The 20,094-nt window shown below is 42.2% G+C and overlaps 1 protein-coding gene across 1 annotated transcript; it reads right to left on the minus strand.

Annotated features, from left to right (window-relative positions):
* Window positions 1-8,655: 8,655 nt before the first annotated feature.
* On the minus strand, window positions 8,656-20,094 carry stk40 (serine/threonine kinase 40; the record flags this gene model as incomplete). The annotated part of the gene is made up of 10 exons (XM_079227953.1): window positions 8,656-8,874; window positions 9,099-9,183; window positions 9,438-9,557; window positions 9,827-9,971; window positions 11,313-11,428; window positions 16,135-16,187; window positions 17,320-17,544; window positions 18,603-18,746; window positions 19,389-19,474; window positions 19,977-20,094. 10 exons carry the CDS (start codon window positions 20,092-20,094, stop codon window positions 8,656-8,658), a joined length of 1,311 nt encoding a protein of 436 aa, XP_079084079.1.

Below are 20,094 nucleotides of genomic sequence, written 5' to 3' on the forward strand. Positions count from 1 at the left end.
TAAATGTGCGTTTCTTACCAGTTCTTTGGCATTTTAAGTAAGTTAACCATGATTTATGTAATCTCAAAAAGACAACGTTGCCTTGCACCATGGTTCTTATAAGTGTACATTGCGTTGAGGTTCCATGAAGATATTATGGTTTGAATTGCTGTACACGATTAAACAAGTCCCAACAAATAAACATTTATTTCATTTTACATGGTGTGGAAACTAAGACTGTTGTAGTCTCTTTTTCCATCGAGAGGGTTCAAAGAAAACATTAACAACCCTGGAGAGGTCTTTCTTTTTCAGCCTATGGCGGTTCTCCAGATTTCAGCTAACCGGCACCCAACCACATAATACAGAAATATTTGAAGTGCCTTCTAAATGAAAAACTGATTTTACAATAATAATTAAATGTGTACATGTTTTTTTGAATGGAAATAAACCATTAAAAAAAAAGAAGGATCAGAAAGCCCTGGGTGGGCAATTTCCCACCTCTCCTGAGCCCTAAAGGTCCTGATTGGCTGATGGGGAAATGCACCAAGCTGATCTCAATTCGTAATTAGGAGCAGGGAACAGGTGATCTGAATAACCCTCCAATCAACGAAGGAGGATTGTGACATTGAGCTAATCAAAGTGGAAAGGGAAATGACAGCAGGTCCCAATGAACCCAATGCTTTTTCTTTGGGCTCCTATCACACTGAATGACCTGAACAGATATTCATGACATGTTATTGATTCATGTTTTTGGATGACAATTACCAGTAAGATTTAGGATACAATAAACACATGAACTTTCTTGCTTATCACATGATGATCGATTATGAAATCTTTCTGTGTGTCCTGATAATGTTTTTGGTTATTGCACCGGATGTGCATTGTTGATAAATGAATTCAACGTATTTTTATTGATGCTGCATGACGAAGGAAGGTTGGCCTGAGACATCAGTATACTGTACAATAGATAAGCTTCGTATTTTTAGCCTTTGTCTTTTTTTAAGTCCGAGCCCATCGACATTACACCTAAAAAGAAGGGATGAGAGCTTTTTTCCCAGGGATGCTCCCCTGAAAGTAATCCAAGCGATAAACAGAAGTTTTTTTTATAAAAAGCTGGATATTCAAAATGAACATTCATAATACTCATATTTCGCCTTTTATTTTCAAGGCAGATTTAAGGCAAATTTAAAATTACAGTAGCTCCATGCACACACTTGTGAGTCTTACTGATGCCTGTTAAACATCATACCAGTATGAACAGTGAGGGTCACACATTTAAAAACACACACACATGCCTCCTTGTTCACCTTGTGGCGGGCTGCTCTTGGTGTTGACAAGGGAGACAAGGGCTCCCATTGACAGGGTCACCCTCCTCCCTGTAGGACCAGATGTTCAGAGTTAGCGGGCAGTTTGAAAATGACACACTCATTGTAGCGCCATTTTGGTTTTACCACTTTAGAGTTGAGAAGGTGAAGAAAGACCGAGGGAGAAGAAGGAGCTCAGTCAGGTCAAGTCTGCTGCATAGATGAAAGAGGAAAATAGTTCCGACATAGCAAAAGGACTTTGAAAAGACAAAAAGTCTGTGAGCAAACTTCATCAGCTGGTCAGGATCTTCACAGCATCTATCCTTTTTAGATTTATGCAAACGATTTCGAATAAAGCCATGTGTAGGCAGGAAATGCTGCACCAACACAGCCCTTATGTATCACGTCAAATGCAAACACACAGAAGACAGATTACAGAATGTATGAATGTCCCAAGATGTCATCCTAAAAGAGACAAGAAACAGAGGTGTTTCATTCTCTCACAGAAACTGGACAAGGTCACAAGGAGACACAGAGCAGCTGTAAACAATCTTCTGCTACTCACTGATGGGTCTCAGATGAATATGAGTAAGAGGGGTCGTGCCCTGGGTCTACATGAGGCTTTATTAACACCTTCTGCTAGGAGTCATACCCACAATACATGTCAGACTGTGGATGAAAAAGAGAAAACCATGTTTTGTCTCAACTTAAGGAAAAGAACAAAACAGTAATACAAGTATGATGCTTGGGAAATATGTTTATTTACACATTGTACACACAAAATCTCTCGGTAGAAAAATAAACTAATTAAGTAATAATTGCAGTTTACGATGTTATGAGATCTATAACATTGTCTATAACATGCATTTTTTTATGTAAAAAAAAGCTGAGAGAAGTAGCCAGTTCATCACAATAAAACACTTATTATCTGTATTAGACTTGGACAGTCATCTAGTGGCGCTGCTGTAGGGCACACCATGTGGAAAGAGCCACAACAAAGTATTTGCTGCTGCTGGACACCAGATGCAGAACCACATCTGAAGTCACACTGTCTGTGTCTGAATTAGACTGTACTCTTTAATGTGGGAGCACTAGTGGTTTGGTTTCCTCGTTTCATTTATTGATTTAAATGGAGGTATCATGTTAAGAGACCTTTACTGTTGTAAGGAACACAAGCACTGATTTCAAAGTCACACAGTGTTAGTTTAAGAGAACATGGCAGCATGCGACTGAACTACAAAGTCAATGAAAAGAAGGATTACACAAGGATATGTGGACACTTCAGAAGATGTATATGTGGGTGGTCACCACTAACTGGTTGGTGATAATGTAATTGCGTTTGTCATTTTCAGATCTCCTGTTTTATCATCTGCTTTAACAACACTCAAATATGAGGGACTAGACTGAAAACAGAGTGAATTTAAATTAGTAAAGAAAGACCTTTAGCAGATGTGTTCCCTCCTTGTTGCACATCTGGGGGCCGTACTCTGTTTTGAGACCTGTGTTGTGGATATGACAGCTCGCCAACAAAAATGAACTTAGTTCAGCATGTCTGTAAGTACAAGTCATAATGCTGCTAATCTCATCCTCTTTTTTTTGTCTTAAAAGGTAGAAACAAATAGAAACACTTCAGTATTCTGCCACTTCAAATAGGATCTGCTATATGGGATATTAGTTTTATAAATATTTTTTTTGTACTGTGAGCTATAAGGATAATTATTCGGGTGGTCGCTTGATCAATCTGTCCAACCTTCCAGAACAGGATATGTTTACAACCACTAGCCAGATTGGCACACAATGTATTCTTCATATTCATTGTCCCCAGAGGATGAAAAAAACGTTTTTTGATCGCCTCCCCAACAGGCTAAATGTTTTCACTTCAACAGAATAAGCCGTGTACAGCAATGGAGGTTGAACCCTTTCTACTTTGGAAAAAAACTGTTTCACTCCAGCAATACTTTCAGGCTAAATGTCAACTTTGCATACACAATATCTCGTATTCAGGGATGAGATTTCCTTGGCAACTCTTTTTATCTTAATGATTCTGATGAAACATTCTCTGCCCCTCTGTTAAAAAACTCAATAATAATAATAAAACTCAAATAACAGATACATAATCACTACTTCCAGCTCCTTCATTTTCAGTCGTTTAATGTTCATTACAACCCTGAAGGACCTTTACAAATTATTATTATAGTGAGCATTCCTCTTGCGTTTGCTTTTCTCTTGATCAAGACCGTAAGATCATATATATATATATATATATATATATATATATATATATATATACAGCAGAGATTGTGATCATTATCCAGAGGTGGAACGTCCACACGCCGCTAGTGGTGGAAGAAGTGTTCAGATCCTTTACTTAAGTAAAAGTACTGATGCAGTGAAAATACTCCACTACAAACACAAGCTGCATTCAAAACCTTAATTAAAGCAAGCTTAACATTAATAAGGCTTTTTAAATAGTTTATTCAAGGTACAATGTAGGACAATTTTCTCAACACATAAAGCAACACTTCATCCTTTAGTTCATCACAAACATTCAAAACCAACAAATTTGGAGATACACGGTTTTCACTGGACAGCTGAAGCTGCCAGACAAATTAAATATGAAATATATTGAATGGAAGTAAAGTACTTAAGTAAATGTACTTAGTTCATTTCCACCACTGACTTCTCAACTGATTAAAAGCTGATATTAAACCCTTTGAGGCGTAGATCAGCTGGTTTCATGTGGTCTCTTCTTAGGCGGCCGGGAGAACTTTATATGTTACTCAGTCATTTTTTTTGTTTTGCTCAAATCCAAAATAAGTTTGGTTTTGTGTGTTTGCTGGAACGTCTCGACAGGGGGGCCATGAAGCCTCGGCCTGCTGGACACAGTTGGATACATTCATACACGCACTCATTTATTTCTCATTCTTTTTCAACATTTGAAATACACTGCTACCTGTAAAGTACACAGACAACGCTAACGAAGCTAACAATACGGTTACGTGCACACATCTGGATCCCTGTTTATCCTTTGTCATCCATGTCCAACTGGATAAAAAATGAATATGTAACGCTCTCTAAGGTAATTGAGCAAGAGCATCGCAGATGTCTGACGTAGCCTTTAATGAACAATTGTTTAAGACACAGGAATCCAGGACGAGGTCCAGCTGGTTGTAGTTTATGGGGACAAAGCATCTGTGCAACTTTGACCCTTGAGAGTTTTTCACCTCGCTTGACATGTTGGGAGAGGGGTGTAATGCTCGAGAAGAGAGACCCACTTCAGACAATCTCTGTTGTGAGGATCTCAGAAGGTGAGAAAGGTTACTCAGAATTCTGTTATTCTTATGTTGAGTGAGCCAGCGCATCTTTTTGCCTTTAGTACCTAAACTGAAAAAAGTAGCGCCAAGGTCTGATCTCCTAATTTGTGGGCTTAAGATTTAGAGAGACACTTCTTTGCGGGCTATAATAAAAAGGAGCAAGAAAAAGTGCTGCATAGTGGGTGGTGAAACATTTACACTTGCCATTATGACAGATTTAATCTAATGTCCGTACCTGCATATGATATATCCATGTGTATTGTTTGGCATGCATGACAGGATTTCTAATTGAATTAATACCCTGCTCAAGAGTGAGTGAGTGATTATGTGCACACACACACACACACACTTGAGGTGAGAGGTGGGGGAATTGGCAGAGCGGCTCACAGGGTCCCGCAGAGTCAGGAGATTTCCTGTTCGAGCAACTCTACCTCAGTTTTGGTCCAAAAACCGACTCACCAAAAAACTGAGGTGGCAAAGACGCACAGAGACTCAATTATTCTTCATTCTGTTGGTTCTTCACACGTCTAACCCTCAGAGGCCTGAGACGACATCATTTGAAAGCACATATAGGTGGCTGGCACTGCACAACTCATAATTTACTGTACATTGTATTTTCCATATAGTAATGAAAATTGTGGAAGGCACCAAAGGAGAACATTCAGTATAATTTCCTAATGCCAACATCCAGTATGGTCCAATTGCTGGCTTAAGTTTAATTTTTTAAGAAAGTGCTCCATCTTGTGGAAGTAAAAAGAACACAAAGACAGCGATAATGTTTCCATATCAAAGTTTATTGCTGACATGCATGTAGAGATCTGATGAAGTAGAAAAATATGTTTTTTTTTTATACAAACGTGTTTTTCATCTATACAATTACGCAGTTTTCCGTATCTAGCTGTCCGACCAAGCAGCTTACAACACATATCCCATTGGGTTTAAACCACACCACGTTTCTTATCTTGCAACTACTAGTTTCCAGTTGAAACAGCAATATATCAGTTATATACTGCAGACGCAGGACTTTAGAAGCAGAGTGAAAATCATTATAAAAACTAAAAGTTAAAAAAATTAACATCTCACTGCTTGTTCAATTCAGGGGGTTTACCTACTTTGCCTTGTAGTTTCCATAAGGACACCAAAAGAGTGAATTATCTGCAAATGTCCAATCAGTTGCTCTGGCGCACCTTGCAAGTTTAAAATCATGCAACAGTCACATGTTTTACACAGAGCTGAATCTCACACCAAGTCCATGCTTTTCAGTCCACATAGCGGTCCACCAATACCACTAGTAAAACAAAAACATTGAGCGTGGTACAATCCACTAGCTAGAAGGTGAAATACTTTTTGATTAGAGGGGGGGTGGCAACAAAATAACATCTACGTTAAGGGCCTATTGAACCTGTAGTTACTAATCTGTAGTTGGGCTTCATGGAAGATTGAGTGAGACACTTTCCAGACAGATCAGCATTCAGCAATGGCTACGTTGTTCATTAAACACCCTTTTCTGATTAACAACCTAAACTACTACAATACTGCTGTATACCCATGAATTCACATTGAGGTGGGAGAGAGCCGACCACTCCCTTTACATATAATTTTAGCTTCTGGATGTGGCGGTCGATGGCCAACGTGGCCCATAATGCACGTCAATCGGCATGTGTTGAAACAGAGTTGCTATCTCACTGGGTGGAACTACATACAATATGACTGGCGCATTCATGATGGTACATATTTACATACTGACCAGAGAGTGCAGCATTATGTGGGGATGTTTGGGGTAAATGATTGGAGGGAAAAAAACAAAGAAAAGAAAAACACAAAAAAACCTCCGTTAAATCAAGATAATGTGTGACTATCATTTTTGTTTTCTGTAAAAAATATAACTATGCAAAGTCAGTCTTGTTATTAGTGTAGCTTAATTTGACCACAGACTTAAAAAATGGCAAGAAAAAGATTTAGGAATTACAACAAAAAAAACAAAAATGCTACTCTTTCATGAATGTGGCTGAAAATTATCAAAATGAGAACCACTGTTGGAGTTAACAACACTTCTTAAAGCTGAGGGAGAAAAGCGGTTTAGGACCCCCATTACACTGGCATACATTGAGCCTAGTATTTTGGGATGGGCGGTCTAAACAAGAGAATAAATAAATCAACATGAAATTACAAGGAAAAAGAATAAGTAAAGACATTTGAAAATATTTCAGAGCCTATGTTCATGCAATCAGTTATAAATAGGAAGAAGTCTAGATAGCCTAAAGCAGGTACCAATACGCAAAGGCAAGTCGCAATGTACAGATGCCTAACAGTCACTGGTTAGTCGCGTTGCCATGGTTTGAAGAAACCCTTTGATAAAAGACAAGAATGCATCAACAGCCAAGAAGCCCCAGCAACTAAACTTAAAAATCTACGTGTGTATTTTCATTTCTTTAGGAAACATTACAGAACCAATTACCGGCCACCACCTAGTCTCTCTGTATAGAGAGCCTACGTGGTAAGATAATAATACAAGCATGTACAAGTTGAGCTGGAGAGAAGGCTTGAGAAATGGCGATAGAATGTGATAGTTTTCAATCTTAAAAGAGAGCATTCATGGCAATCGGTAAAAACATTCAGTCAAGCCCCATCTCCGCAAAGCCGGCTCTGGTTTTCACAGTGTCCGCCACCGAGGCAGGCCAGATAACAGAACACAATGATTGGAGGTTAGCTTAAAGGGTCTGTGGCTGTCAGAGGTGAACCGCTCCACAGCTCCATAGACTCAAAGCATAGAATGACGGTTCACATTCATACAGAAAAAGAAAAAAAAAAAAAACTTGTCCCATTATCTTTCTTGATGAAGACAAACCGGGAAGTTGGAATACCTGGAAGCCATTTGATTCTGAATGAGGCTGTGGGTACCAGTTTCCTTGGCTGAGAGTCACTTTAAGACATGATTTTTGGCAATAGAAACATGACAGTGCTTAGATCTCCACTATAATGGCACTGAGGAAGCGTTACCATCAATATGCCTTGGCAGGGAGGATCCAACAGGGTTTCCCATTCAGTTATTGGCATTGTGACTTCCAGGTACCTCACACTAGCTGCCTAGATTCTAAAATAGATTTCCACAGGGACGAGCAAAAGCAGGAGATAATGCATTCTGCAAATAGCAAAGGATGCATGTGCACACAATTTGATATTCATTATCTTCAATCCAAAAGGTAGGGATGAAATGCTACTTATTAAGGTTAATATGATAAAAAGCTTATTCAGATTTTTTGAAACCTCTGAAAAGGTTTCAAAGCATTATCACTCGGACAGAAAACATTAATGCTTCATGTCACTGGTGGCATCAAGACTCCATTGTTACAATCCCTTGTCTCAGAACAGTGAGCATGGTTTACCAACAGACAAGAGAGACAGAGAGGTAGATTGATTTGAAGTCAGAGTTACAGACGGGACCAGTCTCCATCATTTTCAGTAGAGTAAACAATAGAGAGGAAGAGGAACGAGTGAGAGGAGGAGGAATGGAGGTATAGAGAAGTGACATCTGTGATCAGGTGATCTGACTTGAGGCAATACCATTAACCACTGGGAAGAGGGGGTTGCTACATGATTCTGGTCCTGTGTTGCTCAGAGTTGATGGGGGAAATGTTCCAGGAGGGAGGAATATGGGGTTTAACGTCTCTTCAACGCTGCAGGCAGAGCCTGGTGTCGCCCCATGCGGGACTGTGCCATCAGGTTGGTTGCACAGTGAGATCTGACTGTGGGAGACCTGAGGGCAAGGAACCTTTGGTTCAGATCTTCCTCCTGACCATTCCATGTTTCGCCAGAGGATTCAGATACGAGGAGTGAAGTTTTAAATTGTCAGGTTTGTTCTGGTGCCCAACTCACACCTGCTCCACCTAGCTTGCACAAAGCCCGCCTACGAATGCGGACGTCTGTTCCCTGGTCCAGGCTGGGCCTCCTGTATGCGAGTTCTGTTTTAGGGCTGGTCCTCCTCAGTCCTCTCAGGACTCCGCAGGTCTCTGTACTCTCTGGGGAGGTCAGGGGGGGCTGCCATGGGTGGTTGGGGACTACTTCCGGAGGAAACGTTGTGCCAGGATGGCAGCATCTAGCGGGCTGACAGGCTGCGCGTCGTGGCCCAGACGCCGTACAGGTGGGATGCTGCCAAACTGGCGCTTGGTGAGAAAGCTCTTGGCCTCGTGGATGGTGTTCTTCTCTTCAGCCAACAGCAGCTGCTGGCGCATGTAGTTCTCAAACTCGTACTGTGAAGACTCTTCTATCACCTTGGCCTGAGGGAAGAAAATGGAGTCTGTTCAATGTGCCGCAACATCTGAGCCGACTAAAATTAACATGTTCTCCAAGTTAATCAAGGAAGTAATGTAAATATGAAGCAAAATTATAGAAGCACATAATGGTATCCATGTAGGGCTCTTTTTTGAGTAACTGTATTTTAGTTGATCTGGATTTCTCCAACAGGCTACATGTTCAGATCTCATGTCGGGTCATAATTTACCTCTTGCAGATGTTCTGGGTGATTGACCTGATCGTCAATATCCGGCACCACCTGCAGAGGGCCACTCAACGATGAGACAGACTGCCTGTTATTAGGAAAACACAGCAAAGATGATGATTAACACCAGTGATCTTGTGCTTCCAGCAGGATACTTGTACAGTATGTGCCTACAAAATCAAATCATACATGTGAAGCCAGTGGAAATCTTCACAATCATGGCAGCTGGCAGTAAACATTTCATGCAAATCCTTTACAATTATTTCTTTAACAATAAAATCATGACTTGACCATCAACACATTTGATGAAGTTTTCAAACATCCAGCAGGGGGAGCAATTACCATGAGGCAATGATGCCACTGAGAGACTCCAGCACCTCTCCTGCAGTAAGCCTCTGCTGAGGGTCCAACACCAGCAGCTTTCGGATCAGGCACACAGTGTTCTCCGACACACGGCCGTCCCTGTGAGGGAATGACAGAAAGGAACAGTTTTTGATTTATTATAATGTCACATTAGTCACAAAGTCACCATTGGTCCAAACTTAATATGAAAATGTGTCAAATTCTCAGCAAATGTTCTGCATATAAAATCTTAAGTCACAGATGAGAATGCAAAAACTATTTGGTTAAAACATATACAAAAATGTCATGTTTTTAATATGCCTTCACTTTTAAATTCCATTGCCTTGAATACATCTCACAAATATCACGTGGAAAGAACAAATACTCACTCTGGGATGGAATACTCGGCAGCCTTGATCTTGCGGAAGAGCTCTTGAGGTATGCTGTCATAAAAGGGGAACTGGCCATACAGCATGGTGAATAGGACCACGCCGAGAGCCCACATGTCACTGGGTTTACCGCGGTACGGCCGACCTGGGGACGGGAAGGACAGGGGGTCTGGATCAGTGTTTTGATGTCAACAAATGGCATTTGTAAATGGACAGCAAAAGGGCTTCGTTAAAAACTAAAAAAAAAAGATACACCAGAGAGTTTGAAATCACAATTTTTCCTATGTGTGACTTAGAGGGGGGTTAAACCTTTCAGTTCAGCAGGTCTAGTTCAACAGGTCTAATGATTACCGAGATGAATAAACAAACAGAAGCCACGACTCCATATCCATCATTTCCCGGCCAGTGCTGACTTTAAAAATGGGAGTTGGGAACTGTTTTTATCATCAAACCTGAACGTTTAAATCAGCCATGGATTGGCGATGAATAAACTGGATCTGTTGAAGGTGGAGCATCATGGCTGTGCATGACCATAGGCAGTGTTGTTACAGCCTGGCAGGCGGTAGCAACAGCAGCAGGCAATTATGTTAAAGCTTGTGACACACACACACACACACACACACACACACACACGCACACACACACACGGGGGATGGGAGGGGAAGGGGGTAGATGGGAGTAGTTTCCCTCCAGTGAGTCATCAGAGCGTGAGTCACTGAAGCTCGGTTTAATTGTGTGCCTGTCACGTTATGCTGATATACAGGCTCAGGTTTGATCTAGTTTCAGAGTTTGTTGGAGCTTTCTGTTTGAAATTACTCTTCTCAATCTTGTACACTGTCCAGGACTACGTTCTGGATATGGCATTGGGGTCTACCATAGTAGCGCCTGAGCATCAACCTGGGGTCTGCACATTTACTGTGCCAAATGAGCATTGTGAAGCTAAACAATACAATGGATTTCTGCTTTTTTTTCCCCCAGACAAAGAAAATATTTCACACAAAGAGGAAAGCAGCTTCCTCTGCCGACACATACCATGAGAAAATGCAACATCACCATAATTACACAAACAAAGATAAACAAAAAAAAAGAAGCTGTTTCTAGCTACATCCAAGATTGCAACATAAACCCTTTATTGTTGCCTAATAAACAGAAAAATCAAACACAAGACTGTCTCAACATTGCACCATGTTTCCAAGCTTGAGAATCCCCTCTGGACCCAGATCCACAAGGGTCGCTCTTTGGACCAGAACCAGGTCTGGTATATATGTATATAATGTACATTAGACAATTGATTTTCACTTTCAGTTAATGCACTTAACAACTCTATTTCACATCTTGAAGTGAAAATCTGAGGAAGTGAGGAAGGTTTTCACACATGATCAGTTGCTGCAAAAACAGGTGCGACTGTTGGATTGTCTGTTTGGAAAGTGACAAAAACTGTCCTATAAAAAGAACATGCATGCAACATATTTATTTTTTCACTCACCACTTAATACATCAGGGCTGATGTAGGCTGGACTTCCTCTCTGGTCTTTCAGCAGGTCATCCTCGCTCACCAGGTGCTTTCCCAGGCAGAAGTTGGTAATAGTGATTCGGTGAGTCCTGTAAGCACACACAAAACGCCTGATTAATAACTTTTATAGTTCTGATTTTATATAAAATAATGACTTGAATAGTGCTGCACCCCGAGTACTCTCCTCTTTAACTTGATCACACCATGATGAAACAGTCTTGCTCATCATAATAAATGTAAGTTTAGAATGTGGGACACTGGACAGTCATAGCTAAAAGCATGTTGTGAACACAGGCAGACAGAGATGAGAAGAACTTGCAAGCACACCTTGTTGTTTTAATAATCTCATGGTTCACTGGGCCGAGTATCTCATGACTGGGTGTACACACTCCGTTTTGCATTTGGCAGTCTACAAGAAGAAAACCTCTCATCTTCCTCGGTTAGAATGGCAGTTAAGATACATGTTGTCTTTTTCCTTTAACAATGAAACACAAGATTCTTCATCTCAGATTCTGACCAGCATCATACACTGACAGTCCACAATGTTCCCACAATTTAAGTGTTTTTGATTCAGTAGTTCTTTGTAATCTGTTGCACTATTCCTCTGTAGCAGCCGTTATATTCTCAATTTTTCACCATCCATGTTTATCTCTAGGAAGAAAAAACCCTGGTCTTGATCTTTAGTGGTTGTAGGTGTTAAATACAAAATTCTGAAGATATCCATTGCCTCCATGCGCTTCTCAACATGGCGGAGTCAAAGTCGGAGGCGCCGGCCATGGATGTATAAATTGAACTGAATACAGTGCCGAAGGTGCCGCCAATCATTTCTTTGAAGAGATATTTTTTCACTTTGTGCACCACAGAGCAACTTTCAAAGTATAAAGTTCTGATTAAATCATCCGACAACATTCCGCATCCATGGGCTCATGGAGAAAGCGCACTACTAGTTTTCCGCCACCCAGCCCATGGTCCAGACTCGCTGTCGGGCTTCTTCCCGTACGGAGAAAGAAAAGTAACATTGGATTGGGCTATTCATTATTGTATTTTTACAATTTTTAGGACATAATGATTTAAATAAGGGTCATTTAAGGGCTTGTACTGGGAAGTTGATTCATCTCAAAAATAATTATCCGCTGAGTTACAGATGCCTCTTTCCTAATTCAAGTCTATGGGAAAAAGTATTTTTGAGCCCAATGGCATCATGTGAAAGACCCAGAAATCTGTCAAATTTGCTTCAAATCCCAACGCTCTTCCTGGATGCCTTGCTCGCAGCTAAAGCGCTAACAGTGCAAACAACTGCATCAGTGCTGACAGAGCCAACAGTGTTTTCTTGAGGGGGAACAGGAGGACGGGCGCTACGCTTCTGCAATGTTGCCGTCAGTCAGAACGCCGTTATCAGCTGTAAGTGCTGGATGAGCAAACTGAAGAGCGGCAGCTGCGAGCTCGCCAGTAAGGCACGCTCCCATGTACTAAAAAAGGTATGCACGCAAGGCCGGCCTGGCGATGGAAATGAAGCACAAAGAAGCTTGAATTACATCACAATCATAATTATCTGCCCAGGCATTATTCCACTATATCTTTATATATAAAATAGTTCCTTGCTGCTGTATTAATGATCTGAATATTGTATAAATAACCTTTAAATAACTGTAGGCAATATAAATTGCATAAAATCTAAGTTTTTAGTCACAATAAAAACTACTGTATACCTATCCCAAATGAAATGCTCATTAAGAAACAATGTCTCAATTTTCTCCTGAACTCTAATGCGCTACATTAAGTTTATTATCATCAACATCACTGTTTTAACCCAGGGTCTACATCAGGCCTCGGGCGAAGAAAAATAAAAACATGCCAGACACACTGGCACGTCAAAGTCTGACAAAACCCAGGGATGCTACAAGCAATGTTTGATTATTTTGGTTTCTGTGGAAACAATGTAGCACTATGAGATTCTTCTGAAACATTAAGGTCAATTTAGTTTGCTGGTGGTCAAGTGAACCTGACAGTTTTAAAAAGGCGAGGGACTATGGACTGTTCTATATCACTATGTTCTTTCAGCAGCGAAAGAGAAAATAAAAAGCTACACTTTGACAAACACATGAGTCAACTTGTGGCTTGGGATAATTGTTCCGATGACTAAGCCTGCATGGTGATGGGTTGCCAAACAAGTATATAAAGCTCACGAAGATTTAAAATATGTACACATATGCGCAACTTGAAGTGCACCCACACGATCACTCTCATGGCGAACACATACACACAAACTCAAAAGGCACATGAGTGCAGACAAAAAGCAGCCACGGTCTCGAGCCTGGGTCCTCTTTTGATCACGCACCTCACCCACATCCGCTTTCTAAAAAGCCTGAGGTCAACAGCTTCCCCTATTCTCTCCTACTTTCACACCCTGCTCCATCACACACACACACAGCTCCTATTACAGCGTCTGGAGCCAATTCCTGTCAAACACTTCATTTTCAACCAAATGCTCTAATCTCAATTTCCCCTGAGAACATTTGGTCCAAATAATTTCCAGCTACTTATATGATCAAACAGCCTTTGTGATCCAAATCTCTATAACCAAGCCGTGTGATCTGCGCATGGATGGGCCAGAATAGAGTGCAATGCTTCAAGGACCCTCGACATAAAAGCTTCCTTTATAAAGGAGTCTGTTCTTTTGTCTGTCTGCATCACGACCCGAGCTTCTATTCTTGCACCGGAGATTGGGTAAATGAAATTGCATGTTTGCCTCGTGAGGCAAGGGTCCCCGAGGACTGAAGAGAGACCACACCACCTCTGCTTCCTGTTCATGTGATCCCGGGCAAGTCAGGAAACCAGAAACCTAAACAGACCCCATGATTTATTCTCCCTCGCCGCAACATTTTGCTGAAAATACAACAGCTGACGAGAAAGGGGGTTAAACGCAGGGCAACCTCTACAGATCAGTGATTTGAAGGGTTATAGAAGTACCCAAACTTTACAGAAGCATTTATTTTCTAAAGTTGGCATTATTGAATTATGCATGCCGCTCATCTAATATCATTGCATGTTTAAAAAAAATAGCTATGCAATGTAAAAATAATTCAAGGTTAATTCCAGAAGTAATTAGTCTGTGCCAGACTGCACAGAAAGACAACCCCTTAACTTCGAATTTTGTGACGGGGTAATTCATTCCTGAGACAATACAGCACATATGGTGACGCAAACTTACACAAACTGTCTGGTAGAGATGAAAACAGAAAAGACACCTTGCTGTGGAGCATCTCCATCTAAGGAAGTCAATACAGCTCTGACATAACAACCCTGCGGATTCATTTATGACATCCTGCTTTCATAACAGCTGGCTCTGCAAGAGGAAATCACATCATTCATGCATAAACTGCTGAGCTTGCTGATGGCATCGGTGCATTTCCCAGACTGACGACAAGCAGCAGGGGAGGACAGGGGATTTTAGGAGCGGTCTGCATCTAAAATTGGCCACGTTCTTCCCATACGTACATTCACACACATCCAGGGTGGAGCGACGAAAGGAAACATGCAAGCAAGCAAAGTATGATGCATAAAGTAGATGGGAAAAGTTAAAAGGAAAAAGGATATATGACGAAGAGACAATACAAGCAGGAAAGGGACTGGGGTGCAAAAGAAAAAGAGAGAAAAAAAGCAGAGGGTAAATTGACTGTGTCCATGTGTGTGTGCGTGTGCGCGTCCGTGTGTGTCACGTGCATTGCTGTGTGAGTCAGCTAGGAGCTATGGGGCCTTTGGCAGGACTCCCCTTTGTCTTCAGCTGGGACGTAGTGTTCTGCTCGTCTGCTCCTCTCCCCACCAGCCTCCTCCTCTGGCCAAAAACAGTCCTGTTTCATCATCACCACCACGACCACTACTACCGTACTCCTGCTGGTGGAGGAGGAGGAGGCAACAGGTTCTGACCAGAGCTGTGTGTATGTGGTAAAAAGGATAAGCCGGGAACGTGACATCTCAATGCATGTACTCATACTGACAGATAATGTATGAGAAGTGACTAGTACCGTGCGAGATCGCTCCGTGATTACGCTCACTGGTGCGTGATGCAAGCATGCTCGATGTTTGCATGCAAAAAGTATGTGCAGCACGCGTAGGAGCAGAGAGCGTTTGTGTGTCGGTGTGAAATCACGTCCTTCCAAATGAAAAGATCGGCTTTGTGGGATGATTGTCAGAGTCTTCAAGAATGTGCGCGCAGACCTCTGCTGTTTCGAGGCAATCATCCACAGGTTCAATGCAAAATCTAGCTGAATCATCTAAACTTGCACAAATGCACAACGTACCAGATGAGCAGTAGTCCCACTGTGAAAGTGCCCGTTACCCCCACTGAATACAAACAGCTCTCTTACCACTCCGTGCATATTGGTTTTTCATTCTGCAGAGCCTATCCGAACAGCAGCACTCACCAGGGTCCTGTGCGCTACATAACATAGCTCACTCTTCCACTGGGGACAAAGCAGTGGCATATTTCTTTGCTCTGTTTTTCGAGAGTTCGGTTCACATGGCTTCCTACAATCCAACCATACGGCGTAAATCATCAGACACAAGAGCAAGGCTTTGGGTTCCTACAACTGATCTCAGTCTGAGAATGTGACCTCTGCTTGAATTTAAAATACAAATGTACACTGGATACAGGCTGCTGGGGTCCACTTGCACACATGAGCCGAGACAGAAGGACTAACTGGCAGGCTAATATAACTGAACTGGTATAACGGGTGAGGTTATTGGCCAGCTAACTGCCTGGCAAGTTCGAATGACAGGGTGAGTTTCATCTTACCGTTTGTTCAGCACCATGTTGCCAAGCTTGAGGTCTCTGTGCACAATGTTTTTCTGCATGGAGAAAAGAAGAAGAGGGGGAAAAAAAAGGTGAATCATTGGTATCAAAACAATCAGTTTTTTTTTTTTTTTTTTTCTTTTTTTTTACAGTGGCACACAAACATGAGTAATCAGAAGGTAAAATGTGAACTCAGCGAACAATAACAAAGCGATTTCTCCTCCAGTTGTAGTATCCCAGCTGTTTTTATTGATACAAATAGAAAATGCACACCATCAGTGTGGTGGAGAACACCGTTTTAGAGGTCAGGGCTCAACAATAATGCTTTGTTTATACTTGGTTGTAGCCTTCGTAGAACATGAAATGAGGCGTTTATACTTTGTGTGCTGCATTATTCTCCGAAACGCTAGAGGGCGTATAAACAAAATGAACTGTGAAGAATCAAAACGACAACGAGTGCAACCCATAGATATGCCCCTAGAGTCTAGATTGTAACCGGCAAGAAACCATAAACTAACCTCCATGATGCCGAGAAGGGATTGTAATTATCTGTAAACTCATTCATGGACTACAGTATTGCCCATGTACAAGCCCGGTAAAGAAACAAGTCAAAACGAATTGGCCTACTTTGTATAATCCCTAAATATTGCTTTTATCAGTGAACTATGTCACGCGATCGCATGCAGCACAAAGTTAGAAAAATTCACCACGCTCCAGATGAGATTACGTCATTTTCTGGCACTCGCCGGCCGGGATTACGTCAGTTTCTGGCACACGCGTTTGAGCCTCACCCACTTGCCCGGGAAAGTAAAATTCTACGTTGAGCTAGTAAATCTAGCAACTCGCTTGCCCGATCGTGCAACTGGTAGAAAAAAAATATATCTGTAGCTGTAGCTGATGAGTTGCACATGCGCAGTACTGATTGGGCACGCGCGAGAAAACGGAATCGGGGAAAGACAAAGTTTATGAGTTGAAAGGGCAAGCGTACATTTCAATTATCCTGGAAACAGGAGTTTACTTGGGTGGTAATAGAGGATGTGGGCAAAACTCACGATAGTTAACTTTCGTCTTCATTAATGAATAAAACAAAAAGGTACGGTATAAAGTCCATATCCGAACAAACAACTGGTAAAAATAACGGACCCTGAAAGGGCATCTTTTGTTTAACAAATGTATTTCTAGACTCACCTTATGAAGGGCTTCCACCACACGCACCACATCGTAGAAGATAATGATGGCTTCGCGCTCGCTTAGTCTTTTCTCCTTAATAACGTAATGCTGGAGGTTTATTAGATCTGCCGTCTTGTCGCTGAAATCATGAGCACACAGGCAGTCGAGCACGAGACAGATCCGCTTCTTCATCTTGCGTACTTTGTTGGCCTCCATGTCCTCCACTATTTCGTAGGCTCGATCCTGGGGGACCACAACAAAGAGAAGTGTGAGCAGCTATCTTCAGAAAGGGGCTTACTTTGTAAGCGAACAGAGTTGTTGATGCATTTTAGAGGCACTTTCAAACAGTGTCCAATCAATATAGGTTGAGGCATTCATGAAGGCATCAAGCTGAATGGATTCCTGTACTATGCCAGCTGATCAAGCCGATTCATTCAGCTTAGAAGGACATGGATTCAAGCAGAGTAGAGGACAATCACCAGCCTACATGTAGCTAATGAATAAGACGCATCCACCCCTACACATCGGCTTGTGTGGATGAATAACAGAGGTAATTCCTCCAATTCCAACTACAGTCCCACATAGCGGAGTCACCACTTCTTATTGATAGCTGCATCAGGTTGTCAGTCGTTTTTTTCAATGCAGTCAGCACCTCTGAAAGTGTCTCACAGTGGAGATGCACTATAATAACCAATATCAATATTGCAGGTCTAAATGAATCAGAGTGCATGGCTCAATGTTGCTATTCTGAGAACACAGGCAGAGTGGAAACGACAGATGTGAAAGAGAGACAAAGAAAAACGGAGCGCGGAAGAAAGAGAGAGAGATGACATTGGCAGATGGAACAATAACAAAGCTAAAGGAGGAGGCAAACGGGAAGACAGGTGGGGGGGGAGTGGAGGGGGCATTGTGAATGGATGGGGCTGTGAATAGAGAACGCCGACGGATAAATATGCCTTTTAAATGGTACTCCCACTTCTCTCTTGAAACAACCCTGATAAGGAAAATGCAAGCAGCTGGCAGGACTTATAACAAGTTCACCTCTGTTGTTACTGGGCAGATAGCAGCATGGTGTTACTTGTGCTTCCATGGTGATGCCATATTCTGAACTTAATAAAAAGTTAGACATGTCTCCATGGTAATGTTGCTGTATTAAGCATTTTCAATTATACAGGAATACACTTAACTAAAAATACACCATTTTCCCCCATTTGTCCGAGACACTAATTATTTGACTTATGATATACTATGCACCCGTCAACAGAACTGTAACTTAATTATGTGTGCAGGTTTCAGTCTACCTGAAAGAGGCCGTGGTGGTGGACCACCCCATCCTGGTTGTGCAGCAGAGAAAGGAGAGAGTACTCAGTGTGCAGCAGCATCTTCCCCTGCCTCTCCTCCTGAGTCTCCCCTGCAGAGTCCGCGCGCTCCTCCAGCGTAAGGATCTGTCGTCACACACACACACACACACACACACACACACACACACACACACACACAGCTGAGAGAGAGCTTCAACCATTTAGTATGAAGCCGACCTTCAGTCATGACACGACAGCGTTTAAATAACGGAAGGCATTACAGTAAGATACATCTGCTCAGCATTTAACAGGAAGTTACAATCCGTGCAGTGGAGATGGTGGAGAGGTTTGCAGCTTTAAAAAACAGTGGCTCATATGTGAAGCAAACAAGCTGTGCAGCAGACACTGAGGCGCTATAGTCACGGGTATGAGGGAAGGGTCACGCACTGACTCACTATATGGTCGTGGGGGTTAAAAGTCGACATTCCAGGTGGGGCGCTGCCTTCCTCTCTCCCCCCTGTCCCCCCTCCCCCCACACTTTATAGCGCCCTGCCATGTGTAATTAGATAGCCCCAATAAACAGATTGCCCAGCTGAGGTTTAGTTGTTTGCACCAGACAGAAACAGGGGACCATAAAATTAGCAGCAACAAAAGGGTAAAGGTTCAGATGTCTACTTGGACATCTTTTAAAAAAAAAAAATTAAAAAAAGATTTACGCAAGTGCTTAACTAACTGCGTTTACGAGAAAGAGAACCCTTAAAAGCGTGCCAACCAAGAACGACTTACCTTGAGCTGATAGAAGTCATCGGTGCCGTCCTTTCTGGCCAGACATTGCACTATGCTGGGCACTGGTGAGTTGCCCAGGCGAGGCCCTGTGAGGATAAGAAAAAGGAACAGCTGCATGACCAAAAGGCAGGCTACATGCCGGAGTGTGTGCTCTCACTGCAACTCATTAAAGGCTGCATGTGCACGTACCCATTAACACCCCTGGTGTAATGTTTTCTTTGGCACTCTGCATTGCAAATAGTGGAGGAGTTGGGTAGTAGAAAACATACAAGTCTGAGAACAGCAGAGACACATTTTCCAGAGGGAGGAAATAACCTTGGCCTGACACAGACTGGGACCTTTCTGGCCGATCAGCAGGATCAGCAAAATTCTTCACATTCTTGTCCGAGGCGTGCGTATACACAGGGACACCCCACGATTCTTGCATTCACACACAAACAGATACCTTTCCTGATGTCCTGCATGCACACACACAAGTTACACATGTTCACACAATTGCACACTGGGCGCAATCTCAGCCAGTCAGACAACTTTGCATTTCGTATCCATACTTTTGGGGCTTATGCAAAAAGAAAGTTGCTTCCTTACCGAGGATGAAGGGCCCGGCTCTCTTGGCGTTATTGCCTGATATCCCAGGACATTGAAGCTTGCTGGCCCTGCCTGATGTCTCTCCAGCCCCCCTCTCCGACGAGCGCCGCTTGGACAT

This window comes from Taurulus bubalis (assembly GCF_910589615.1).
Source record: "Taurulus bubalis genome assembly, chromosome: 12".
Lineage (NCBI taxonomy): Eukaryota > Metazoa > Chordata > Actinopteri > Perciformes > Cottidae > Taurulus > Taurulus bubalis.